We start from the raw sequence: 20,435 nt of genomic DNA, 5'->3' as shown, positions 1-20,435 counted from the left end.
GTGAGCTACCTCCCACAGGAAGAGTGCCTTGGGGGATGTTATCGGGGTCGTCCCCCCCCCGCCCCGAGATGCACTAGCTAAAAGGCATCTGCAGGCAGAGCACCACGGTCCTTTGTTTTCAATAGATCAGTTATGGAAACTGTGAAAGAAAATGTTGAGTGATTCTCCAGCTGAGAAACAACACCCAGGACTAGTGTCTTTTAATGTAATTATATGGCAGAACCAGAGGGTAACCGTGTGGTTAATGAAGCTTAATGTGTATAAAGCCCATAGAGATAAATTTTATTTTGGTGTTATTGCTAGCTTGTCTGTCCTTGCTTTCATAAAAAGAGTGTGGTGATATCTAAGAGTGACATTTCAATGCCTGAAATGCCCCTCATATAAATAGAACAAGCAGATCAGCATGACTGAGTGATAAAATTACCTTCTGGTCTTCAGGAACTTCAGCATGCAACAGTGCTATAGGCACCTCAGCGTACACCTCTTCGCAGCACAAACAAATACGTTTGGAAATGGATCTGGAGGAGACATACAAAGAGGGAGAGAATACAAAGGGGAAAATTACTCGAGCTGCAGCTGCAAAGATGGTGAAAAAGGCTTTTTTTGAAGCCCTGAAGTCCAATGACTTTGAAACACTGGAAGAGCTCTTGAGCCAAAAGAAAATAGACGTGGACACCGTGTTTGAAGTGGAAGATGAAAACCTGATTCTGGCATCCTACAAACAAGGTAAACGTGGCAGCATTCACCAGCCAGGAAGTAGATGGGTTTGAATGATTTTCAAGATACTGTGGCCTTTTATCTCCTCTGACGCTGCAGAGGAGGCTGATTCATAGGCAGTAACATCTCAGTAGGTTCATACGGCTGTGGTCACGGCAGTAGGGGAGCTTGGTGGAGGGCAGGCCAGAGACCAGCCTGAGCCTCCATACTGCTGAGGAACTACTGCAGCTTCAGGGGTGTCCAGAAAGAAGAGTCTTTTGCCATTTCCTCACAGAGAACTCAGGTGCAAAGCCCAGAATAGACACATGCAGGCTCAGTGTGGTATAAACATTTCTTGCGTGTAACCAGTCACATATACAGGCCATTTAGAAACATAATATACAATGTCTTCCATTTTCAGTTTACGGTAGTAGTAGAGTGAATGCTCCCTAGCTCAGCAGAGCTAAGGAAATCCTGTGGACCTTGGATGTCGCTGGATGGGAGGAGATTTATTTTTCAAACTGACAGAAAGTGAGGATGTGCTAGTGTATCAAAACAGAAAAGTCATCTGGAAAAACACAACCAGAAAAGACATCTATTTTGGAGTGTAGAAAACCAGTTCTCACCCAGACACCGCTTGAGTTTCCCAAAACTTACAATTTAAAGCAATAAACCAAGTTTGCTCCCTGCTAAAATCAGCATACTTCATGACCTACTTGCTAACAGACTCTGTGTTTGTATCTGGAAAACAGTAATGATCAGCCTCTGCCAGAAGTAATCCTACGTGGAGATAAACACCTCCGGTGCCAGCAGCACAGCAAATGCACTTTCTTTTCTGTGGCATAAGGAAGGGACAAAGTCCCACCTCTTCTCCCTCTCTGTGTTTGCTGGTTTAATGATTGGCTCCTGTTCTTCTCATTAGGGTGATGTCCTGATGCAGTCATGACATACTTCCCTTGAGGACAGTGTCTGAACTAAGGCATGCAGTGACGAATGTGTCTTGAAATACCTTTTATTCTGTCCTCAGCAGGTTGAGATGCATTCTGGCTGTGGTTTGAGATTACAGGATTAATGCATAGATTTTTAATTGTAGATCATTTGACTGCAAGAATTAACCTGTCTTTTCTGGAGAAATCTTTTCCTTTCTCCAAAGAGAAGAGAGGTAAATGCACCCTATGGCCTAAGTCACAGCAGTGCATTCACTTTGAAAGGCAGGAGGCACTCTATCAACTCTTGTGCAAATTTTACTTTTATTCTGATTTGGGGTAACTGTGATATGAAAGACGGATATCCTCGAGGAGGGAGAGGGGAGAAAAATGAAGCCCCACCATCCCACCATTCAGACAGCCTGAGCTTTGCCATAGCCCTAAGTGATGAAGGGGAAAAGAGGTGCCATGGGTGACAGCAGCTTTGCTTCCTCTCTGCCAGTGAGGCTGAGAACTCCCAAGGACACTGACCTCGCATGAGCCATGTCTTTTTCATGTTTCTAACTAAAGAAACAGGCAAGCTGAGCAAGGCCTCCCACAGAGCCCATCTGTTCCCTGCTCAGTGCCTGGTCCCCAGCCCTCTGGGCTCAGTGGTGTCTGCGGGTTTGAGCAGAGGGCATCAAGATGTTCCCTCAGGATGTCTGAGTACAGCTTACCTGCAGCAGCACAGGCAAAGGACATAAACGGTGGTCTCCAGCAGGAAAACTGTGGCTATATAAAGTGAAAACTTGGCTTTTATGGATCACTTTCCTGCTGTTACGTATCATTTATGGCCCACATCTGGCCATAAATGTGAGGCTCAGCTCCATGTGGGATAAGCTAGCAGTGCTCCACAGCTCACCAGTAACAAGGGGGACACTGCATGTGAATTTGGATAGGGAGGTGATTTAAGAAACTTGCTTTGCTGTATGCATAGACTCTGGGATATAGCTCATCTACTTTGTGCTCAGTTTTCATGTAATGAAAAGGTTGTCTTACCAGAGCTGCCAGTGTAACCTGCATAGTCAGGAGGTTGAGAGAGGGTGGAGAGGCTGCAGAGGAGCCTGCGCCCCGCTTGGGCACTCAGGTGCCTCAGGGGTGCCTGCTGTTGCCATTCGCAGCATGAGTTCCTTGGGGACTGGGATTGGTAGTCCCCAAAATTTAGTCCTAGAATGGATGCCATGGTCCTCCGTGGATGGACAGTTTCTCACCCCTGACATCTCACACGCCGGCAATAATAAATGCTTGTACTGGCCAGGAACAAGTCAGTGCAGCTGTGCCAGAACAGGAGGTGCAGCTGCTGTCATGACTGTCCATTTTATATCTGTAACCTTTCAGTGGAAATCTAGCATTTTTCAGACGTTTATGAGAACTTCATTACTGCATCTATCTCAGAATATACTTGCAATTTAACGAGGAGGAAAGAAAAACTTTAATTCAAGTTTCTCCCTTCCACCAGCATTTTGTTTCTATCTACCTCTTTCCTTCCATCTTCTGTCTAATACAACACACTTGGATACTGTAAAAACTTTATCTATGTAACTTTAAGGTTGAAAAAACATATATAACTAGAGATTAAAAAATGAAAGTCTGAATTAATTTGACTTTATTATACACATTTAGTATTTTTTTCTTTGTCTTATACATAATAACAGTATTCAACCAGGCATTTGTCCAAAGAGAAATAGATAAATCAAAACCAGAAAATTTTATAGACATTCTAGCTAAGATGCAGCTGCTGTACCTCAAAAAAAAAAAAAAGAGAAAAGTTTCAGATTTCTCCTGCCCTTCTTCACGTTATTATTGTGGTTTACTTTTTTTAAACAAATGATTATAGTAATCACTTCTGAGACTGTCTCTGTGCAGTCATTAAGCACGTAGTTCTATTTTGGGAACAAATATTTAAGTGTTACTTGGTCTTATACCTGATGTAAGTTTAAAAAAAAAAGAAAAACATCATTGTGAAATTTTCACAGAAAAATCCAAACATTTTGAAGGCAATTTTCATGCTAATGTCACTGCTTCTGTTTGGCTCTTCAACCTAATTTACATCAGCATCCAAACCACCACCCCATGCTCCTCAAGGGCAGTAGCTGGCAGGTCTGTGATACAGCTGCAGCCACATTGCCAGGGGTCATCTATGTGCAATGCATCACTGGAAGGCTGAATCCAGCTCCCAACATGCAAGATCCTGCCATCTCCCACGCAGAAACAGTAGGATGAGCTATCTTTTGAGTCACTAGCCTAAGTAAATGCTGCCTTCTTATTCCAATGGCACTTTTGTTCGGCTATTGGCAGGCTGAAGGTCCCATTTCCCCCATATTTTTTAGCTAGTGGCATTTCAAATGCTCTAAACTTTTTTTTTTTTTTTAATTTAGTCTACACAGGTCACAAGAAAAACAAAAGCTGCCTTCAGAGTACATCTACGTGGGAATTATCTCTCCAGAAGGCAGAGTATTCAGCACACACAGTAACAGTGCTGAACGAAAGTGAAGCTGAGAGAACTTTGTGTGCACTAAGCTGTAGCTGGTGAAATTACAGTAAATTAAAGCAAAACTCGAACCTTCCTTCAAAAGCTTCCTTCCCCTTCAATTATTCTCAGTAGGTGGATAGTTCAAAGAAAAGTCTTTGCCAAGGATGGTAACACATTTTCACTTTGTACAGGGTACTGGCTGCCTAGCTACAAATTAAAAATATCCTGGGCAACTGGACTTCATCTTGCTGTTATGTATGGACATCTGGAAAGTCTTTCGGTCCTCCTCAATCACAAAGCTACCATCAACTGCCGGCCAAATGGAAAAGCTGCAATCCACATCGCGTGTGAAATGGCAAATGTTGAATGTCTCAAGATCCTTTGCAACCACGGAGCTAAGTTGAACTGCTTTTCAATGAGTGGGCAGGCACCCTTGCACTTCTGTACGACACGAACCTCTGTGCCTTGCGCCCAGCAGCTGGTTTGGAGAGGTAAGGTAACGCTCTGGAGCATCTCTTGCAGCGTGCCCAGAAATGGTGGGCACAGTCTTTGGTTTCTCTTAGGAGGAAGTTTGTACATATGTACAATAAGTACATGTGTATCTGTCCCCTCCATCCACAGGTGACCCATGTCTTCATGTCAGACTCCTTTTCCCCATCTGTTTGATCAGAGGAAGTTTCTCCCATTCTGATTCCTCATCCCATCTGTTCTTCCCTCTCCCTGGCCACTGGCCCTTACTCTAGAATCCTTTCCTACTTCAGTGCCTCCAGCCCACTGCCCAGTGTGTCCCTCAGCAGAAGAGCTCCTTGGAACCAAGGAGTATCTGTTTCTGTATTTTTTTCTTCTGTCTTCTTCATCTAGATTTACTATTGATATATTTTCACATGATAGTGCACCCTTCTCCTCTTCTTTCTTGTTCAGATTTCCTTGATCTCAGAAAAAATTCTTCCAAACACTTGGTTTTTGAGACCTGGCCTTGAAAAACTGGATGCAGTTTTTCATACTGTCTCTTCATTCGTCAGCAGCCAAACTCCTGCATCTGTGTAGGGATTGGGGTGGGGGGGTGGGAAATGCTGTTGTATAAGATTTTTGTTTTCCCAAAGTAAAGATACATTATACTGCTGGTCATCTGGAACAAATGAAGCTATGACTAGGCATAATTCCTTGATAAATATACTGGTGCCACACACTATTTCCTTAACACAAGGATGCTGACTCAGGACACGGTAAAAGGTACACAAAGTCAGGCAGCTCAAGTGTTCAGTTACAGACAGAGATATCCCCCTATTTATTACACCACACTATGGCAAACACAAATGCTTTTGGGTTTTTGTGTGCTACATGGGTTGTTACTGAAGGCTTTTCCTGAGATGCAGAGCCCAAGTATACTTTGTGGGCAAGGCAATCTATGGTCCCAAGTGAATAACTGCCTTGCTTTTCTTCTGCTGGGAAGATACATATTATTTTGTTTAGTAGAAAGGAAAATAAATGCTGCCAGTTGTAGCCTGTCCAAAGCAAACAGTGCTGACAGCAGGAATTGAATTTGCTACCATGGAAAAATCTTAAAATTCAAATGTACTCTTATAACATAGGACAGGATGAATGCAAATGAAAGGGTCTGTTCTTTAGGCTTTCTCCATCCACCATCAGCAACAGAATAACAGTACTTTACAAGCCACCCTTCATCCCAAAGCACTCACTAAACAAAAATCTCCATATGAACTAAAAGTCGAGACTCCAGACAAACTGGGAAAGGTCTGGAGCACAATGTGACAGGTGTGCACATTCAGGTAGCAGTGCCACTCAACAGCTGAAGCCAAGGTTTTGGTTAGTATCTGCACCAAAGCTTCCAGGAGGCATCTCCCACCCTGCCACCTCCAGTCGCTGGTGTCTCACTGGGCCAGTTCAGGTAAATGCAGCGTAACCACTTCTGGTTTGGGCGAGTCGCCAGCCGAGCAAAACCGATCCGGCGTTCTTGTGCCAGCCGCGGGCTCGGGCTGCTGGTGCTCACACGGACATGTAACGCCACTAACGCTCCGCCTGGCTTAACAGCATCAGCGCCCGGTTTCCCAGCCCGCAGGTAAGCTCCCCATCTCCCAACCGCTCCGGCTCGGCCCGGTGTACCTTCGGGGATGTAAGGACTCTCTGGAGCCCGGAGAGCCAAGGGCTGGCGGCACAGTGGGGGCTTGCCCTCGCACCGGTGCGTTACTGACATTTGCTCAGAGCCCAGGTTCAAGGTTCAAGCTGGCAGCTGCCCCCGACTGCTGCCACCCTGCGCCTCTGCCCCAGCCCCTCTGCCCCCGGCTGCTGCCACCCTGCGCCTCTGCCCCAGCCCCCGGGCCCCAGGCGGCGGCCCCGCGGCGGCTCGCCTTTGCCCTGCGGAGGGGGCTTGCCGGCCTGTCCCCTTCCCTGACGGGCAGCGCTGGGCACTCCCCCCGCAGCCACCGGCGTTTCGGCAGAGCGGTCCGCGGGAGGGCAGCCGGCGGGCCCGGGCCTGGGGACCCCCGAGGCCGGGCGGGTGGCCCAGGCCGCTCGGCAGATGGCGCTGTTGCTTCACCTGCGACGGCCCCGGGCGCTGAGGGAGCCGGCGCGCCGCCCCCGTAACGGCTTGGGAACGGGCTCCAGACCCTCCGCTGGGGACTCCGGCAGGGTTTTTTCTTTTATATCATCTATAGGTATATCAGAAAATGTCCGTTCTCGCAAGCTGGCAGTTAACCAGATGCCGCCAGAAGCCTTCTCACGGCGCCAGAGCTGAGCAGAGCTGTTCTCCCGAGCAGGAGCAAAGCTCCCCTTTTTCCTCCAGTTCTTAATTTATAGGCAAAAGCAATTTGCACGGAGGTTCGGATCCACACGCTGCTCCAAAATAGAGTGTTCAGATAAGGTTCTCTGCCAGCTCAGGGCCACGCTATCGCATCTGAAGCCGGATCCAAGAACCTGAAGTTTCAAAGGGTTTCCTGGAGCCTTAAGAAGTGCAGGGTCCCTGTCCCCAGCTACTTGCATTTCCATGTGTGTCTTCCATGCCAGTTGCTCACCCTCACCTTCTCCCTGGGTAGCAGGGCTCAAGCAGAGGCACGGCCAAACCGGGGTTTCGCTGCCTTCATTTTTTCCCACCATCTTTCTTTGGCAGGAGCGAATGTGAACCTAAAAACAAACAACCAAGATGAGGAGACCCCTCTGCACATCGTTGCGCGTTTGGGTATCCCGGAGCTCGTGGCCTTTTACGTGGAACAAGGGGCACACATCGATGCTCTCAATGCCTACATGGAGACTCCCCTGGCCTGCGCAGTCTATTGGGCTCTTCACTATAAGGATCAGATATATAGCCCGGATCACCACCTCATCTGTCGGATGCTCTTAGACTACAAAGCTGAAGTGAACACTCGTGATGAGGATTTCAAATCCCCACTTCACAAAGCTGCCTGGAACTGTGATCACATCCTGCTGCATATGCTGCTGGAGGCAGGAGCAGAAGCAAACATCATGGATGTCAATGGCTGTGCACCCCTGCAGTATATCATAAAAGTGACATCTGTGCGGCCAGCTGCCCAGCCTGACATCTGCTACCAGCTGCTGCTGAATCATGGAGCAGCTAGGATATATCCTCTGCAATTCCACAAGGTTAAGGATGGCTTTGTACAGTAGGGATGTGGAAAGAGGTGGTGTCTTGAGCAGGAATGGGATGAGAGAGCCAAACTTCGGGGTTTGGTGGTATCTGGATTTGCTGGAGTCCTGTAAACTGTGGGCCCAGAATGCCCAAAATTTTGTAAGCCGAACTGCTGTAAGAGCAGTATCACTTAACTGAAGTGAAATTGCAGTTGCTAATGCCAGAAATCAGGCTCAGATCCCATTTTTGTTCTTAATCAGCCTGAAACCCCAAACTCTGAATGCTGGTTCAAGCCTAACTTTTCAGAGCTGATTCACTTTCTCATTTCAGAAAACCTACATGCCTTTATCAAACCTGGCTCCATACAGGCTTAACTGGGTTATACAAAACGCAGATTTCATGGCCTCTACCAAAGTCTGGAGATCAGACCACTTGATTCAGTTTGTCACTTCTGACCTGTAAAAATCTAATCTATTCAAAATGAAATGGTTCTCAATAAAGCCTCAGCTCATTCCCAGGAAACGTGAGAAATTAAGGGGAAATGATGGACCTGGGCTCATAGTTGATGAAAAAAAAGAAGAAAAATGATTGCAGGATCCCTCCCAAAGAAATTCTAAACTTCTGCAAAGCCCAAAGCACTCACAGAAGTCTCTGACAGTCTTATATCAAACGGCTAAGTAAGCTTGCTGTAGTCAGGACTTATTCTCTCTCATCCAGTGCCTCAAGCAACATTTTGCATCTCGTCCACTCTATATGTAAAGTTTTAACAAGCCAAACAACCAGGAGCCTTTGAAAAAAATGCCAAACCTTTGGTTGTGCCCTCTTGAGCCCAGAGTGAGGTGGCTCTGCCTGCAACAGAAAAACCCTTAGTTTCCTAGAGCATGTCTGAGGTCCAGGTCAGGGGTCTCCTCTTCCTGCCTTTGCCTTTCTCCAGTTGTATGGAGTGGGTCTCCCTTCCAAATGATCGTTTGCCCAACTGTAAGATATATAGGTGATTTATCCCAGAGGGATGTTCTGCAGTTTTGTTTCTGAAAGTCTGGCAACTGTGGGACACAATTGTGCATCATATGGTGTGAATGCAATGTGTTATTCTCTGAGTGTGAGTGACAACAGACTTGGGTTTTTTCCTCCTGCACTAAAGTTACTGCGCAGAGCAGTTGTTTCAGGGGCCTCGGGTGGCTTGGAAGCTTACTTCTGAGCTCTGTTATCTTCCAGCCATCTTTTAAATTTTCCTGTAATGATATATTTTTTATTCATACAAAGGGGATTTTTTCTGTTCCTGTACTGCCCGACCTGGAGCAAAAACTTTGTGCATGGCTTTGCCTGGTGTGGAGTCAATCAACCCAACTATAAACAAGTTATCTCCAGATCTGGGTGATGGAACCCAACCCGTCAGTGAGCTACACTGCTCTGGAGATCTAAGCCAGTACTTCTGTGTGGTGTTAAACTGGGGTTTGCACAGCTCCACTGGTGGCTGGCCTGGGGCTTATTGCTGTACTTGCAGTGAGTAGTGTAGACAAGGCTTGTGTCTTTTGCACCTCCAGCCTTAGCCTGTCGTAATTCTTTGGCTGTGTCTGTCTCAGTATTCCGTTGCATAGTGCCAAGCATCCAGGCTAATCCCAGCTTCCTGGTGGTACTCATGGTCTCTATGCATCCTGCCTGCAGGTGCTACAAGCCTGCCATTCCCACCCCAGAGCTGTCGAAGTTGTCGTCAATACCTACGAACATATCAAATCAACATCTAAGTGGAAAGCAGCCATACCTGATGATGCCTTTGAGGTAAGCTCGTAATGAGTTGTAAGTAAAATCCAAGCTCATTTGCATTCTCCGTATCTGGCCACAGAAAAGTGAGAATGCTTTTGAAAGAGAATACCATCTCAGAGGAGTTGGGACTTCTGCATTTAGTATCACTCACTTGACAAAAGCAAATCAATCACTGTCAAAAGACATATTTTTGAGGAATTTTCATTGCAACATTATCCTTTGGAGCACTCCCTGTCAGGGGCGCTGCAGGAGCTCAGCTGTCCCTGCACTCACCATGTGCAAGGATTCTGGCTGTGACTAGTGTTTCCTCAGATCTGTCAACACTTATATATTTATATTTTTTTTAAGTCAGCAAATATTTTGAAAGTACATGTTACATGGGTATGACTGTGAGCAGGACTGGTTAGCTGCAAATACAGGGGAGAATGAAAGTGACAAATGAGAGATCAAAGAGGAAAAGATGTTGTCAAAAAGCAAAATTATGGGGCAATCTACATGCTTTCACATAATTATCCCTTTAATTCAAAAATCCTCGTAGTCTAAATATTCCAGTTTAAATCTAGTTTTTTATTAAAGCTGGGCTTTTTCAAAATTTTCAAATCACCATTGAAGTGCACCAATATCTGCTATGCATTATCAGTGATGTTTAGGGAACTCTGTCCATATTATAATGCAGAGTTATATAGCCAGAGGAACTGTGAGACTCCTTTTGTGTCAGATCTGTTCAGAAAAAATTAGAAGAAATCATTCTGGGTGAACACAAAATCAAAAGGTAAAGGTCTATTTCACCTTAACAACAACAACAATAATAATAATAATAATAATAGTTGTTGTTGTTACTATTATTCTTCAAACAAAGCTTTTAATCTGAAATATTGGAACTTCTTATTTGGAAAAGTCTACAGTTGCTCTATTTCTTTGTTGAGATTTTCATTTTTGTTGTCAAAGCTATTTGCTGAATTTGATATTAAAATGAAGAAATTTTTTTGTTGACACAAATCCATACTTTTCCATATATAAAGGGCATCTGAATACATATATAACCAGATCTGTCCAGTAGCAAGATTATAAAATAAGGTCAGCTCACACTAGTTGCGTGTATTTACCATTTGCTTCTTTTATTTCAGAATCATTTGTAAGCATCTGCACTTTTCTTCTTGTGGGGATGCAATTTTATTTATTCTAAAAGGCCACTGGGGAGATGAGTGAGACCAAAGGTAGTTTGCCATTCACAGCCCCAGCTAACTCACCGGTAACGCCAGTGTTACGCTACCTCGCTGTCCCGCAGTGAGGTTTAGAGGATTAACTTGTCCACGTGCTTTGACCCTGAGCTGGCTGCAGTGTCTGTTCAGATCAGGACTAACACCACCACAGAGGAATCTCCACCTCAAACTGATGGATATAAGACATACCAAACCTAAAGATTTCATCATGGTCTTTAACTTAACACTAAATATTTGAGGTTAACATGAGAATTTTGTGCAGGCATTTGGCTAAACCAAGTCCCTGGTGCTTGATGTGCCTCCAAGGGACAGGATGGCTGGCTGTGCTTGTTACAAGGGCTGCATGTGGGTAGGGGAAAGGGAGGGAAGGAAAACAGTCTTACTGCCCTAAACTGCACTTGCCTTTTTTGCAGCGGCACCAGGATTTCTATGACTCGTTGTTCACTGTGTGCAGCAATTCACCACGGTCACTCATGCATTTATGCAGATGTGCTATTCGGGCAATACTGTCAGAAAGGTGCCACAGAGGAGTCCCCTTGCTCTCCATCCCCCTGTCCATGAAGAAGTACTTGCTGCTGGAACCAGAAGGAATCATCTACTGAGCCGCAGCAGAGCAGGCACTGGTGCCTCCCCTCCTGGCTACACGTGCCTCTGCAAGGTGCTGGAGATCTGAGCACAACCCTGGCACAGCCCTTTGCTTTTGTACAGTCGCAGGCCAGCCTGAAGCTGGGCTGGGATCTGTCTCTCCCTGCACTGAGGCACCGCAGCTGCAGGCTGCGGGTTGCACCGAGGCAGGCAGCGCTGGAAGGGCCCCTGCTCCAAAGGCACCCAGGGGCACGTATGTCCATGCTTTGTTCAGCCTAGTTTAAATGCTGCTGCGGCTTCCTTTGGTATTTATTCCACTGCCTGCTAGATAGCATTAGATTGAGTCTGAGCAACCTTTGATACTGTTTCACTGTAATTTTCTTCAGCTGTTGCTTTGGGAGTAAAAGAAAGGATATTGTCAAAAAATAGGACATTTATTAAGAGTCACAGAAATACTTTCCCAGAAAGAAATGGGCAAACTGCTTTGAATCGTGACCACAGACAGGATTTCAGTAGTTTCCATGTTTTCCTGTGGATTGACTCTCAATTCAATGTTCGTTCACTGTTCGCTACACCTGTCTGTATCTTATAAAGCTTTCTCATAACAATGTCCGTTTTAATTGTAAGAATTTTTTTCCATTATGAATCACAGTATGTGGACAGGATTGAAATCTGAAGCACTAAAATTTCTGTACACTGATACTCATGCCTCGTAGCTTTTAGCAGATCCTGTCTCTGTTTCCACTCTCACTGTGACCGAGTGTAAAGTCATTGCTTGAACTGAACTGAGCATTTGAAATGCAGGTAGAATGGACTTGCCCTGACAACTTGCACAGCTGTACTTATACCTGTCCATATAGCCCTCAGGATGGTGTTGTGTGGGATCTGGGAAGAATATGAACCCTTTTCTTCATTAACTATAAAAGAAACTTAGGCTGCTAACACGGACTATACACTTCATTTTTCGGCAGCTAAGCGCAGGTGAGAGGAATCCCACCTCAACTGAAAGGTGTTTCCAAGATGAAGGTGTGTTGGCTGTGCTGTTGCAGATCTGCCAGTCCTGCGGATCTGCATGCCCTGTGCTTCTGGACCTGCCAGCGCTGGTTTCCCTGCTCAGCAGGAAACCTTTACTCCTGCCCGAGCTACTGTCTCCGGTCCAGGAGGATGAAATGTGGGGCAGTGGCAGTGCACACACCGAGCATGCTGCAGCAAGGGCAAGTGTGTGATCTGACCTACAGATAAAACCCATTTTTCTTCCCTCTTCTAATCTGATGCAATCCATCTGGGTGGTTCCACTATTTTTAGACCCTAAGAATTCTGGGTTCTGTTAAAAGGGAGGTGAGCCATGCCCACCATTGGCAGCCAGTTTGCATCTCTGACTGTGAAGCTGTCGGTCCTTCTCATTATTATTATTATTATTATTATTATTATCTCTTTGCAAAAGAGCCCACGGCACGTTAGGCTTTTCCCAGCTGGACAAGAGCAGCCAAGCTGTTCAGTGTGTCTGTGTCTTGCAAAGTGGCAATAACAGCACTTGAAGAAATGTGCAGGCTATTTAGTGTTATAAATCACTTCTCTTTTTAGCTCAGTTTTCATTAATCAAGGCTTGTATGCTCTATTAGGAGATAATCCAGTTCCTGGGTCTATGTTTAGCTAGACAGCAATGTAGGTTGCGATTTAACAGGTTCCAGTTCTGATGGAGAATTTGACAGACAACACAGACCATGAGAAAATGCTTTCTCATATGAACGAAGTTGTAAAATAGGTCCCTGTACTTTACTAAACTGATGAAAAATTTCTATAGAGTCGTAGAGATCTCTCTGTTAGAGATACTACAGTACTTTGCAGGGGAGAACAATCAGGTTCTAGGGCAGGTTGTCTATAGAAAAATTTGCTTGAGGCAGTTGCAGGTCAATGGCATCCACTGAATTCTCCACTGAGGAAAACCAGTGAATTTGGAAGGAGAAAAGGCGGTAATCTAAACCCACTGCTTTTCTAGGTGAGGTACCTATGTAAGTCAGGTATGAGGAGGAGGATTTGCAAACTGATCAAGGCAAGAAAACATTAGTTGCTTTCTGACTAGTCTGGCAGTGGGGCAAGCTGGGTAGCCCAGAAGAGACAGATGGAGGTAGCTGATTTTATTTGGAACACATCCCTGTGCTGGCTGCTTCTGGAAGTGAAATTCTGCATCTGGAAGAGGGAGGTTTAAGGCAGAACAATAGCAGCGTTTTCTGACCTGTCGTAGTCAGGACTCTCTTGCTGAGAGAGAAGAAAACAGGCTGTCACCAGTGTTCCTAAATTCCCTCTGATCCTCCCCCTCTGCAGTGAACACACTTAATTTTTATTCTGTGGGCACCCAGCCTCACTTCCAAGCTTTGTACCAAGCAGGTGCCAGATTATAGCCATTGTGATATCTGACAGGGAGCACAGTGGGATCAAGCTGATTATAGTCATAGGAATTTGCAAGCTGTTAAAAACACTGGAGAACATCCCTATCACAGAAAAAAGACCTGATTGATGCACTTTAATTGCTTCTCTTGTTGGACTTAGAAAGACCAACAGTAAGTAAAGCTTATTATTTGTTAGCTTTTAGCATTTCTTTTATTCTCTTACTGTACTCTATTCCCACGCACTGGGTAGAGTTGCTCATGTGAAGTATGGGGCTACCTTATAATAAGCTCATCATTCATTAAATTTGTGGGATGCACAGTCATATTATTCTGCCTTAGTGCAGATGCCTTGACATTTCATACTGTCATATAACTCCTGATCATGCTTTTATATTTTCAAAGCTGCAACAGATTGCATGGCTGCAAGTGGAAATAACTAGATACTGTTTTCACCCCTACACTTCGAGCATGAACCTAGTCATGACCTAAAATGACAGAAAATTGTTTTCAGGTTGTTGGGTGTCTCCTGTGAAATGAGTTGCTTTTTGCCATTTGGCTTCTTAGAGGTGTAGCCATGTTTGAGACATTTCCACCATATTTCGCAGCCTATTAGAATATCTAAAGCACAGATGGACAAAGAATGACTATCCTTTCCCACAGCTCCCCTAATGACTTCTGAATGGATAGCGATGAGATTACATGTTTTGGTCCTTGTGCATTTTAAGAGGTGTATATGAAGACATTTCTTAAGCCACATGCATTGTTGACAGAAGAAGTTATCCCATCTGTGACCATAGGGACACTCTGCATGTATTTCTGGACCAGCACCGAGCCCTAATTCAGCTGTTCATGGAAATTCAGACATCCTCTTTGTAAAGTGCTCTTGCAATAATTTTAAACTTAGCCCCTGATGTCTGATTGAATCCAGCTTGACTCAAAACTCCAGTAATTTATCCATGGAGAGTATGTAGGTGAAACTGAAGTCTAACTGTTCAGGACTGTATTTTCCTACAAAGCCTTTAAACATCTATTCATATTTGGTCAGCCTTTAGACACTAAACAACGAGCTCAAAAGAGCATGGCTGGTTCAGCTCTCCAACACTTCTGCTCGTCCTGTCAGCCTAATGCCAAGAAGAGGAGACAGAGACTGCAAAGCAACAACTCAGGACCTTGGAAAAGGAAGCAGTATATGTTGATCAGTTCCAGCTCAGCCACCAGCAAATGTTTTTGAAACCTTCACCACTCATCCTTGAGACAGGCTAGTTTCCCAGTGCTGCTGATGGCAGGAAGGGAAGGATATATTCTCATCTGCTTCCCACTTTGCGCAGCAGTATCAAGAGCGTAAGGGTTGCACAAGGCTTGGAGAGGTGATAAACAGGTCTTCCCTCCACAAAGGTGGCCTTAGGTAAGTATCAACAGCTGTCCACATGCAGACTGGTCCTAGAGCATGATAGATGTTTTGTTAATGTGCTCGTTACTGGTACTTTAAGGTCACAACCAACAGTCAATGTCACCCAACTCTGCTCCAAAATCAAGCTCCTTGATGAGAGTCTATTGTTTGGCGGAATAGCTGCAATACTCACCCTTGGGACCTTCAGTGCCAGGGGGTGCTGGTTCCACATCTCCTGATGCTCTCATAATGAACTGTATTAGGATCAGTTTGCATTATGAAGAGGAAAAGGTTCAAAGACCAGACCAAAATACAGGGCCCTGGGGCCACCTGGCGCAGGCAGCCAGGATCTCCATGTCTTTCTGCCCTTAGCATTTGAAAATGCAGCAGAGGAAGGGGATGGGTTGCCTGCACCCCTTTCATGCTGGTACATGGCATTGTCACTAAGGGTGCATGGAGGATGACGAGGCTGGATGATCTTGTAAGGTTTTGGACCAAAACTCCTGACTACAGGAAAGCAGCATGGTGTTGAAATGCCCATTCTGATTCTGGCAGCTCTGTGTGGGTCTGTGTGCACATCGGCATGTGTACGCATCAACACCCGTATTCATGTGTGAGGAGACTTGCAGAGACATCCCAGTCAAAATCTTTTATCTGGTTTCAATCAGAGTTTTTCAACCCAAATCAGGGCATCACAGCTGAAACCAATAAATTCCTATAAGTGTTTTGGCATTAACAAAATTTTACTTACTCAAAACCACTTACCATCTTGAAAAACTCTTTCTCTTCTTTCCATGGGGCCAGTATCTTACAGGCTACACACCAGTTTTGACAGAATCAAGTTACCTGCTGTGATCATGAATTTATATAAATCTCTCAGACTGAGCAAGTCTGACAACTATTTTCATAAAATGTCAGGAACACAACTGTTAGGGCGTTGGGGAAAAGGTTTGGTCTGCCATGAAAGGTGGCAGCTTAACTTCTAGCTGCAAGCAGTGTTGGATCAATTAAAATGATCACAGGGGTTTGGCTCATTCATATTTGAGGAATGTTATTTGAAAACATGCTAATGCTTTTGACAGCAGATTTTGCTCATGGGGCAAGTACCTTTAAATTAAACATACAAGAGTTCTTCAGTCTTTAAGATTGGAAGAAAGATTGAAAGGGTCTGGGGTGGCCTATGCTATTATATACCTTTATTAAACTCTGAGAAGCTAAAGAGACACGCCAGCTTTTCAGTGTGCTGGGAGGTTTGCAGGGCTCTTGAAGGGCTGCTTTGCTTTTCTGAAATGCTACAAGACATAGATGGGTCGGACACAGCAATATTTCCATTTGCTTTCAGGATATGGCAGTAGAATTTCCCTGTACTCCCTAGAGTTTGCTCTTCTACTAAATGACAGTGCAGAACATGGTATTAGCAGAGATGCCAAAGCTAGCTAGCGTCTGGCACCTTAACCTCCCCAAGAATTACATTAAAGCAGTGGAAAGATCTACCACAGCCTCTATTTGTAGAACGGCAGGGACCTCTGGTGCAGCAGACGAGTGGGTCAGAAAAGATTGCTATATACAGCAACTGTCAGACGAAATTGGTTGGCTGTTCAGAAATTTGTTTCTGAGTATTTCTCCAAATGCATCTTAAGCTTCATAAGACACAAAGTGGAAAGGTGACGATGGATATTATGCATTTCAATGACCTATTTGATTTTAATACACAGTTAACGGTTTCTTAGCACATGGCAGCCGCACGTTGCCCTTTAGCTTGCAAAGGCACCCTATGGAGTACTGCTAAATTACAATCAAGGCATTTGAAACAAGGACCGCAGGGCACGTGATGATTTTTACACCCCTGATGAACCGTTTAGTTCTGTTCTTTCAAGCTGGGGCTGACTAGGGATGCTGCTGTCAGCCTTTTGCCTAGTGCCAGAACCACACCACATTTTACTCTTGTGACTGTGGAACTGATATGGCTGCTTAGGCTATTGGTGCTGCAGTTAGCACTGGGTAAGATTGTGTCAATAGTAACTGTCAGTGAGGAGCTGTACTGGCTCAGTATGGCCATAAGCTTGCTGGCTATATGTGGGAGGAAAAGGGGTTCAATCCAGACAATTCTGGTCAAGAACAGGGATTTTTACTTAGGCCTGATAACCCTTCAAAATGCACTAGTTGGTCAGGGACTAAGGATAAACAACTGCTGTGGTCTGAGGAAAAAGGTGCAGAAACAAAAGAGCAGCAATACTCACTGAAAGTCTACTTTATAATAACACACTATAAAGGAGGGGACAGAATTTTGTGCCCTATAACTATATGGGCATTTGTTCACGCAGTACGAAAATGCAGGCATTGCTGAAGGGCAGTGCGGTGCCTGCGCTGACTACAAGCACACAGCATGCTGGAAAGCACCGGCGAAGAGACATCACTGAGGTCAGGGCAAAGCCATTTCATGACAAAGAGGAATATAGGTATTTTAACATCCATGCAAAGTAAAACTGACCCTAAAGACCCAGTTGCAGCAAAGTCCGTTGGATTACGTCTACCTCCCAAAGTTGAGCCAACCCTTTGGTGAGTCCATCCTGCTGTTTCCAAGTTCACTGCTGGGGAAAAGGTGTGTGGCTGCCCTGAACTCAAGGGCACGCTGTCTGCCTATGTCCGTGGTGGACCCACTTCTTGGTGCCAGCAGCTCTGAACTATACCTTGCTGGAAATCTGCACCCCAGCCAGTCATCTGGGTCCATTTCTCTCCCAGCCCTGCCCTTCCCTCCACTGTAAATCCACAGAATTTCAGTGATTTTTTTTTTCTTTTTCCACCTTATAGCAGTTTTTGGTAGCTTTTCTTTGGGATATTTTTTTTTTGATAGTGAACGGAATTTGTTCCAGTAAAAATGCACAGGCACCTGCACACACACAGAACTACAAGACAAGAAGAAAGTCAAACTCTTCTCAACTAAAGGAGCTTCTACCAGCTGGGAAGGATTTATACTTTTTCATATGTATTATTTGTTTTCTATATGTCAATACACTGACAGTGTAATTTGCAGCTGTTGGGTAGATGGAGTACAGTATGTACCACAGCATTGCCCCAGTCTTAAAGGTCTCTAATGCAACCAAGCCTGGCATGACCTGCAGAACATGCACCATTCCAGTCTAAAACTGAGACCCAATTGCCTTACTATTTTTGCTGGAGTAATTTAGAAATAATTTGGAGGGTTTAACACAGGAATTTTTAGTTCTTCCCAGTCCTGTTGTTTAGAATCATATTTGCACATTATTTCAATACTTTTCTGGATGTGTGGTCCGGCACTCAGGTGCCCGGCTTGGGAGGGTGGGTGGAATACCCAGCAAAGGTGGCAAGTGCCAGCTGCAGTGTTTGGAGCCGTGCCACGCTGGGTGGCTGGATTATCCTGAGGATACAGATGGGAGAGAACAGTGCATCCCTGGCTGCGTAGCCTCTGGCAGGTGACATGATGCCTGATCCCCACTGCTACTCTGCCACTGCACCCTTTTAGCAAGGGGAGCAGAGCCGCTACCCCTCCCTGCTTTCCTGCAGTTCCACAGGTTTGTGCTGCCCTCTGCCGCGCCTGGATTTCCTAACCCACAGCCAGCCACTGACCCAGCCTGCTGAAACAAAGTCTTCAGTCAAATTCCCCTTGTTCTTATGGCAGGGGGATGAAACCCAAATGCTGGATGGATCCGGGGTGGGGGCGGAAGCAGGCAGTGTGCCTTGCCTTGCTCAGCACCAGCTGAGGCAAGCTGTGCTCACACATTTCAGCTGCCAGTGTGGTGGGAAGTTTCTACCCTGTAATCAGATGCCCACCCCCATCCCAGGCAGACACTGACATTAGCAAACTTGGGATGGAGGCATCTGAGATGTCCTGATGAGGCTGCAGGGAGCTGGATGCTGGAGGCCTCTGTAACCCAGCTCCCCTACCCTTCTTTCCAGCTGGCTGAACCTCCCCCGGCACCTGGCACACTGCACTATGGACGTCATGGTCCCCTCTCACAGGGCACCACATGCAGCACCCATGCACCTCTGTGCTTCAGGGGCATACCTGAGCTAAGCACTCAGTGTCCCCTTAACGTCCTTGTCCCTTTTCCATCCTCTCACAGGCTTTGACGTGGGGTGCCTCCTGCCTGGCAAATATCAGAAAGGAGGGCTCTTTTTTCAGCTGACTGGACACACTATTGCCTGGCCGTGCTGGAGCGTGGGAGGGCTTGCTGTTAAATGGCACCGAGTCATGCCCGGCTGCTGGCAGCCACTCGAGCACAGGGAGACCTGCCCTTTCCGACACAGGGCAGCGAGAGGGGCAGGGGCAGCCCTGGCTCCCCTTCATCTTCAGGTGACCGGGGTGCACTGGTGAGATGGCTCCGGGCAGGCAGGAGCGAACTGCGGGCAGTGCCTGGAACAGACTGGAACGTGGGCTTGAACTTTGGCGCTGCTCCCTCCAGCAGCCTTGAAAAGGAAGGAGAGCAGTGGTGTGATCAGCCCGGGCGGCTCACGCTGACTCGACATAAATGATATAACCATGTTTATAAGCTCCCCATGCAGCCAGCAGGGAACACGCTGTCCCCATGGGTTCCCTGCCCTGGCTCAGGAGGCTGCCACAACAATGCCAGGAGCCACTGGTGCTTCCCACCCCAGCCCCGGCTGTGGGAGGCCAGTGTTTGTCCTTAAAAAAACAGAAAAGAGAGAAAAGAAAAGAAAAAAAAAAGGTGGAAAGCTGTAAGCAGAACAAAAGAGCTAGTAGCTAGCAACTGAACAGCAGTTGCATGTTGTCTGAAGGGTATTTTTAAGGTTTATAAATGTTCACTCCTTATTTACAGCACTGTTTTGTGTCCTTTCATCTAGCACTAGCTGCCAGTCTGCCCTCTGCTTAAACCAAGCTATTCACATCCAAATGTCTGGAGTTCCACTGACTATAGGAGGCAAGCTTCTCTTTCTTAGGCTCCCAGCCCCAAACAGCTGGAATAATCTTCCAGCTGTATTGAAGCAGGCCCTCATGTTGCTCGGGGTTTGGACATTCTTAATCCTTTTTTTTAAAAAGGCCTCAGCCTGTGAAATGTGCACAAGCTGCAGCTGGTCACTGTTGTGTGCTGTTAAAGAGCTCTGTCCTTCTGTCTCTAGGCGTGGGCAAAGCCCCTTTCTCCCAGCTGGGCCCTTGGTGGCTGGGAACACAAGGACAACCTGCCTGCTTTGCTGAACAGGGACATGCTTAACACCTCAGAGGCAACAGCAACTCTGCACGCAGGCTTCCCCAGTGTGGACCTGGGCTTTTGGTCTCACCTGGCTTGAGCAGAAAGGCTGAGAGCTGATCCCCTCTTGTCTCAGGTGTTTGGAGCTCAAGGTTTTCC

The 20,435-nt window shown here is 46.0% G+C and overlaps 1 protein-coding gene across 1 annotated transcript; it reads left to right on the top strand.

The window, feature by feature from the left end:
• Positions 1–512: 512 nt before the first annotated feature.
• ASB4 (ankyrin repeat and SOCS box containing 4) lies at positions 513–11,327 on the top strand. The gene is made up of 5 exons (XM_005228788.2): positions 513–726; positions 4,326–4,625; positions 7,262–7,752; positions 9,404–9,517; positions 11,139–11,327. The coding sequence occupies exons 1-5, from the start codon at positions 513–515 to the stop codon at positions 11,325–11,327; spliced, it is 1,308 nt and encodes a 435-aa protein (XP_005228845.1).
• Positions 11,328–20,435: the final 9,108 nt, after the last annotated feature.

This window comes from Falco peregrinus, chromosome 5, assembly GCF_023634155.1.
Source record: "Falco peregrinus isolate bFalPer1 chromosome 5, bFalPer1.pri, whole genome shotgun sequence".
In the NCBI taxonomy this organism is placed as follows: Eukaryota; Metazoa; Chordata; class Aves; order Falconiformes; family Falconidae; genus Falco; species Falco peregrinus.
The sequence above is the reverse complement of the archived record's forward strand: the minus strand, read 5'-3'. Positions and strand labels throughout refer to the sequence as shown.

Bases quoted from the DNA above. Each gene is read 5' to 3' on its own strand.
- ASB4 (XM_005228788.2), top strand. From the start codon at position 513: ATGGATCTGGAGGAGACATACAAAGAGGGAGAGAATACAAAGGGGAAA. The intron at 4,626-7,261 runs GTAAGGTAACGC...TTTCTTTGGCAG, and splicing joins CCAGCAGCTGGTTTGGAGAG to GAGCGAATGTGAACCTAAAA. The intron at 9,518-11,138 runs GTAAGCTCGTAA...CCTTTTTTGCAG, and splicing joins TACCTGATGATGCCTTTGAG to CGGCACCAGGATTTCTATGA.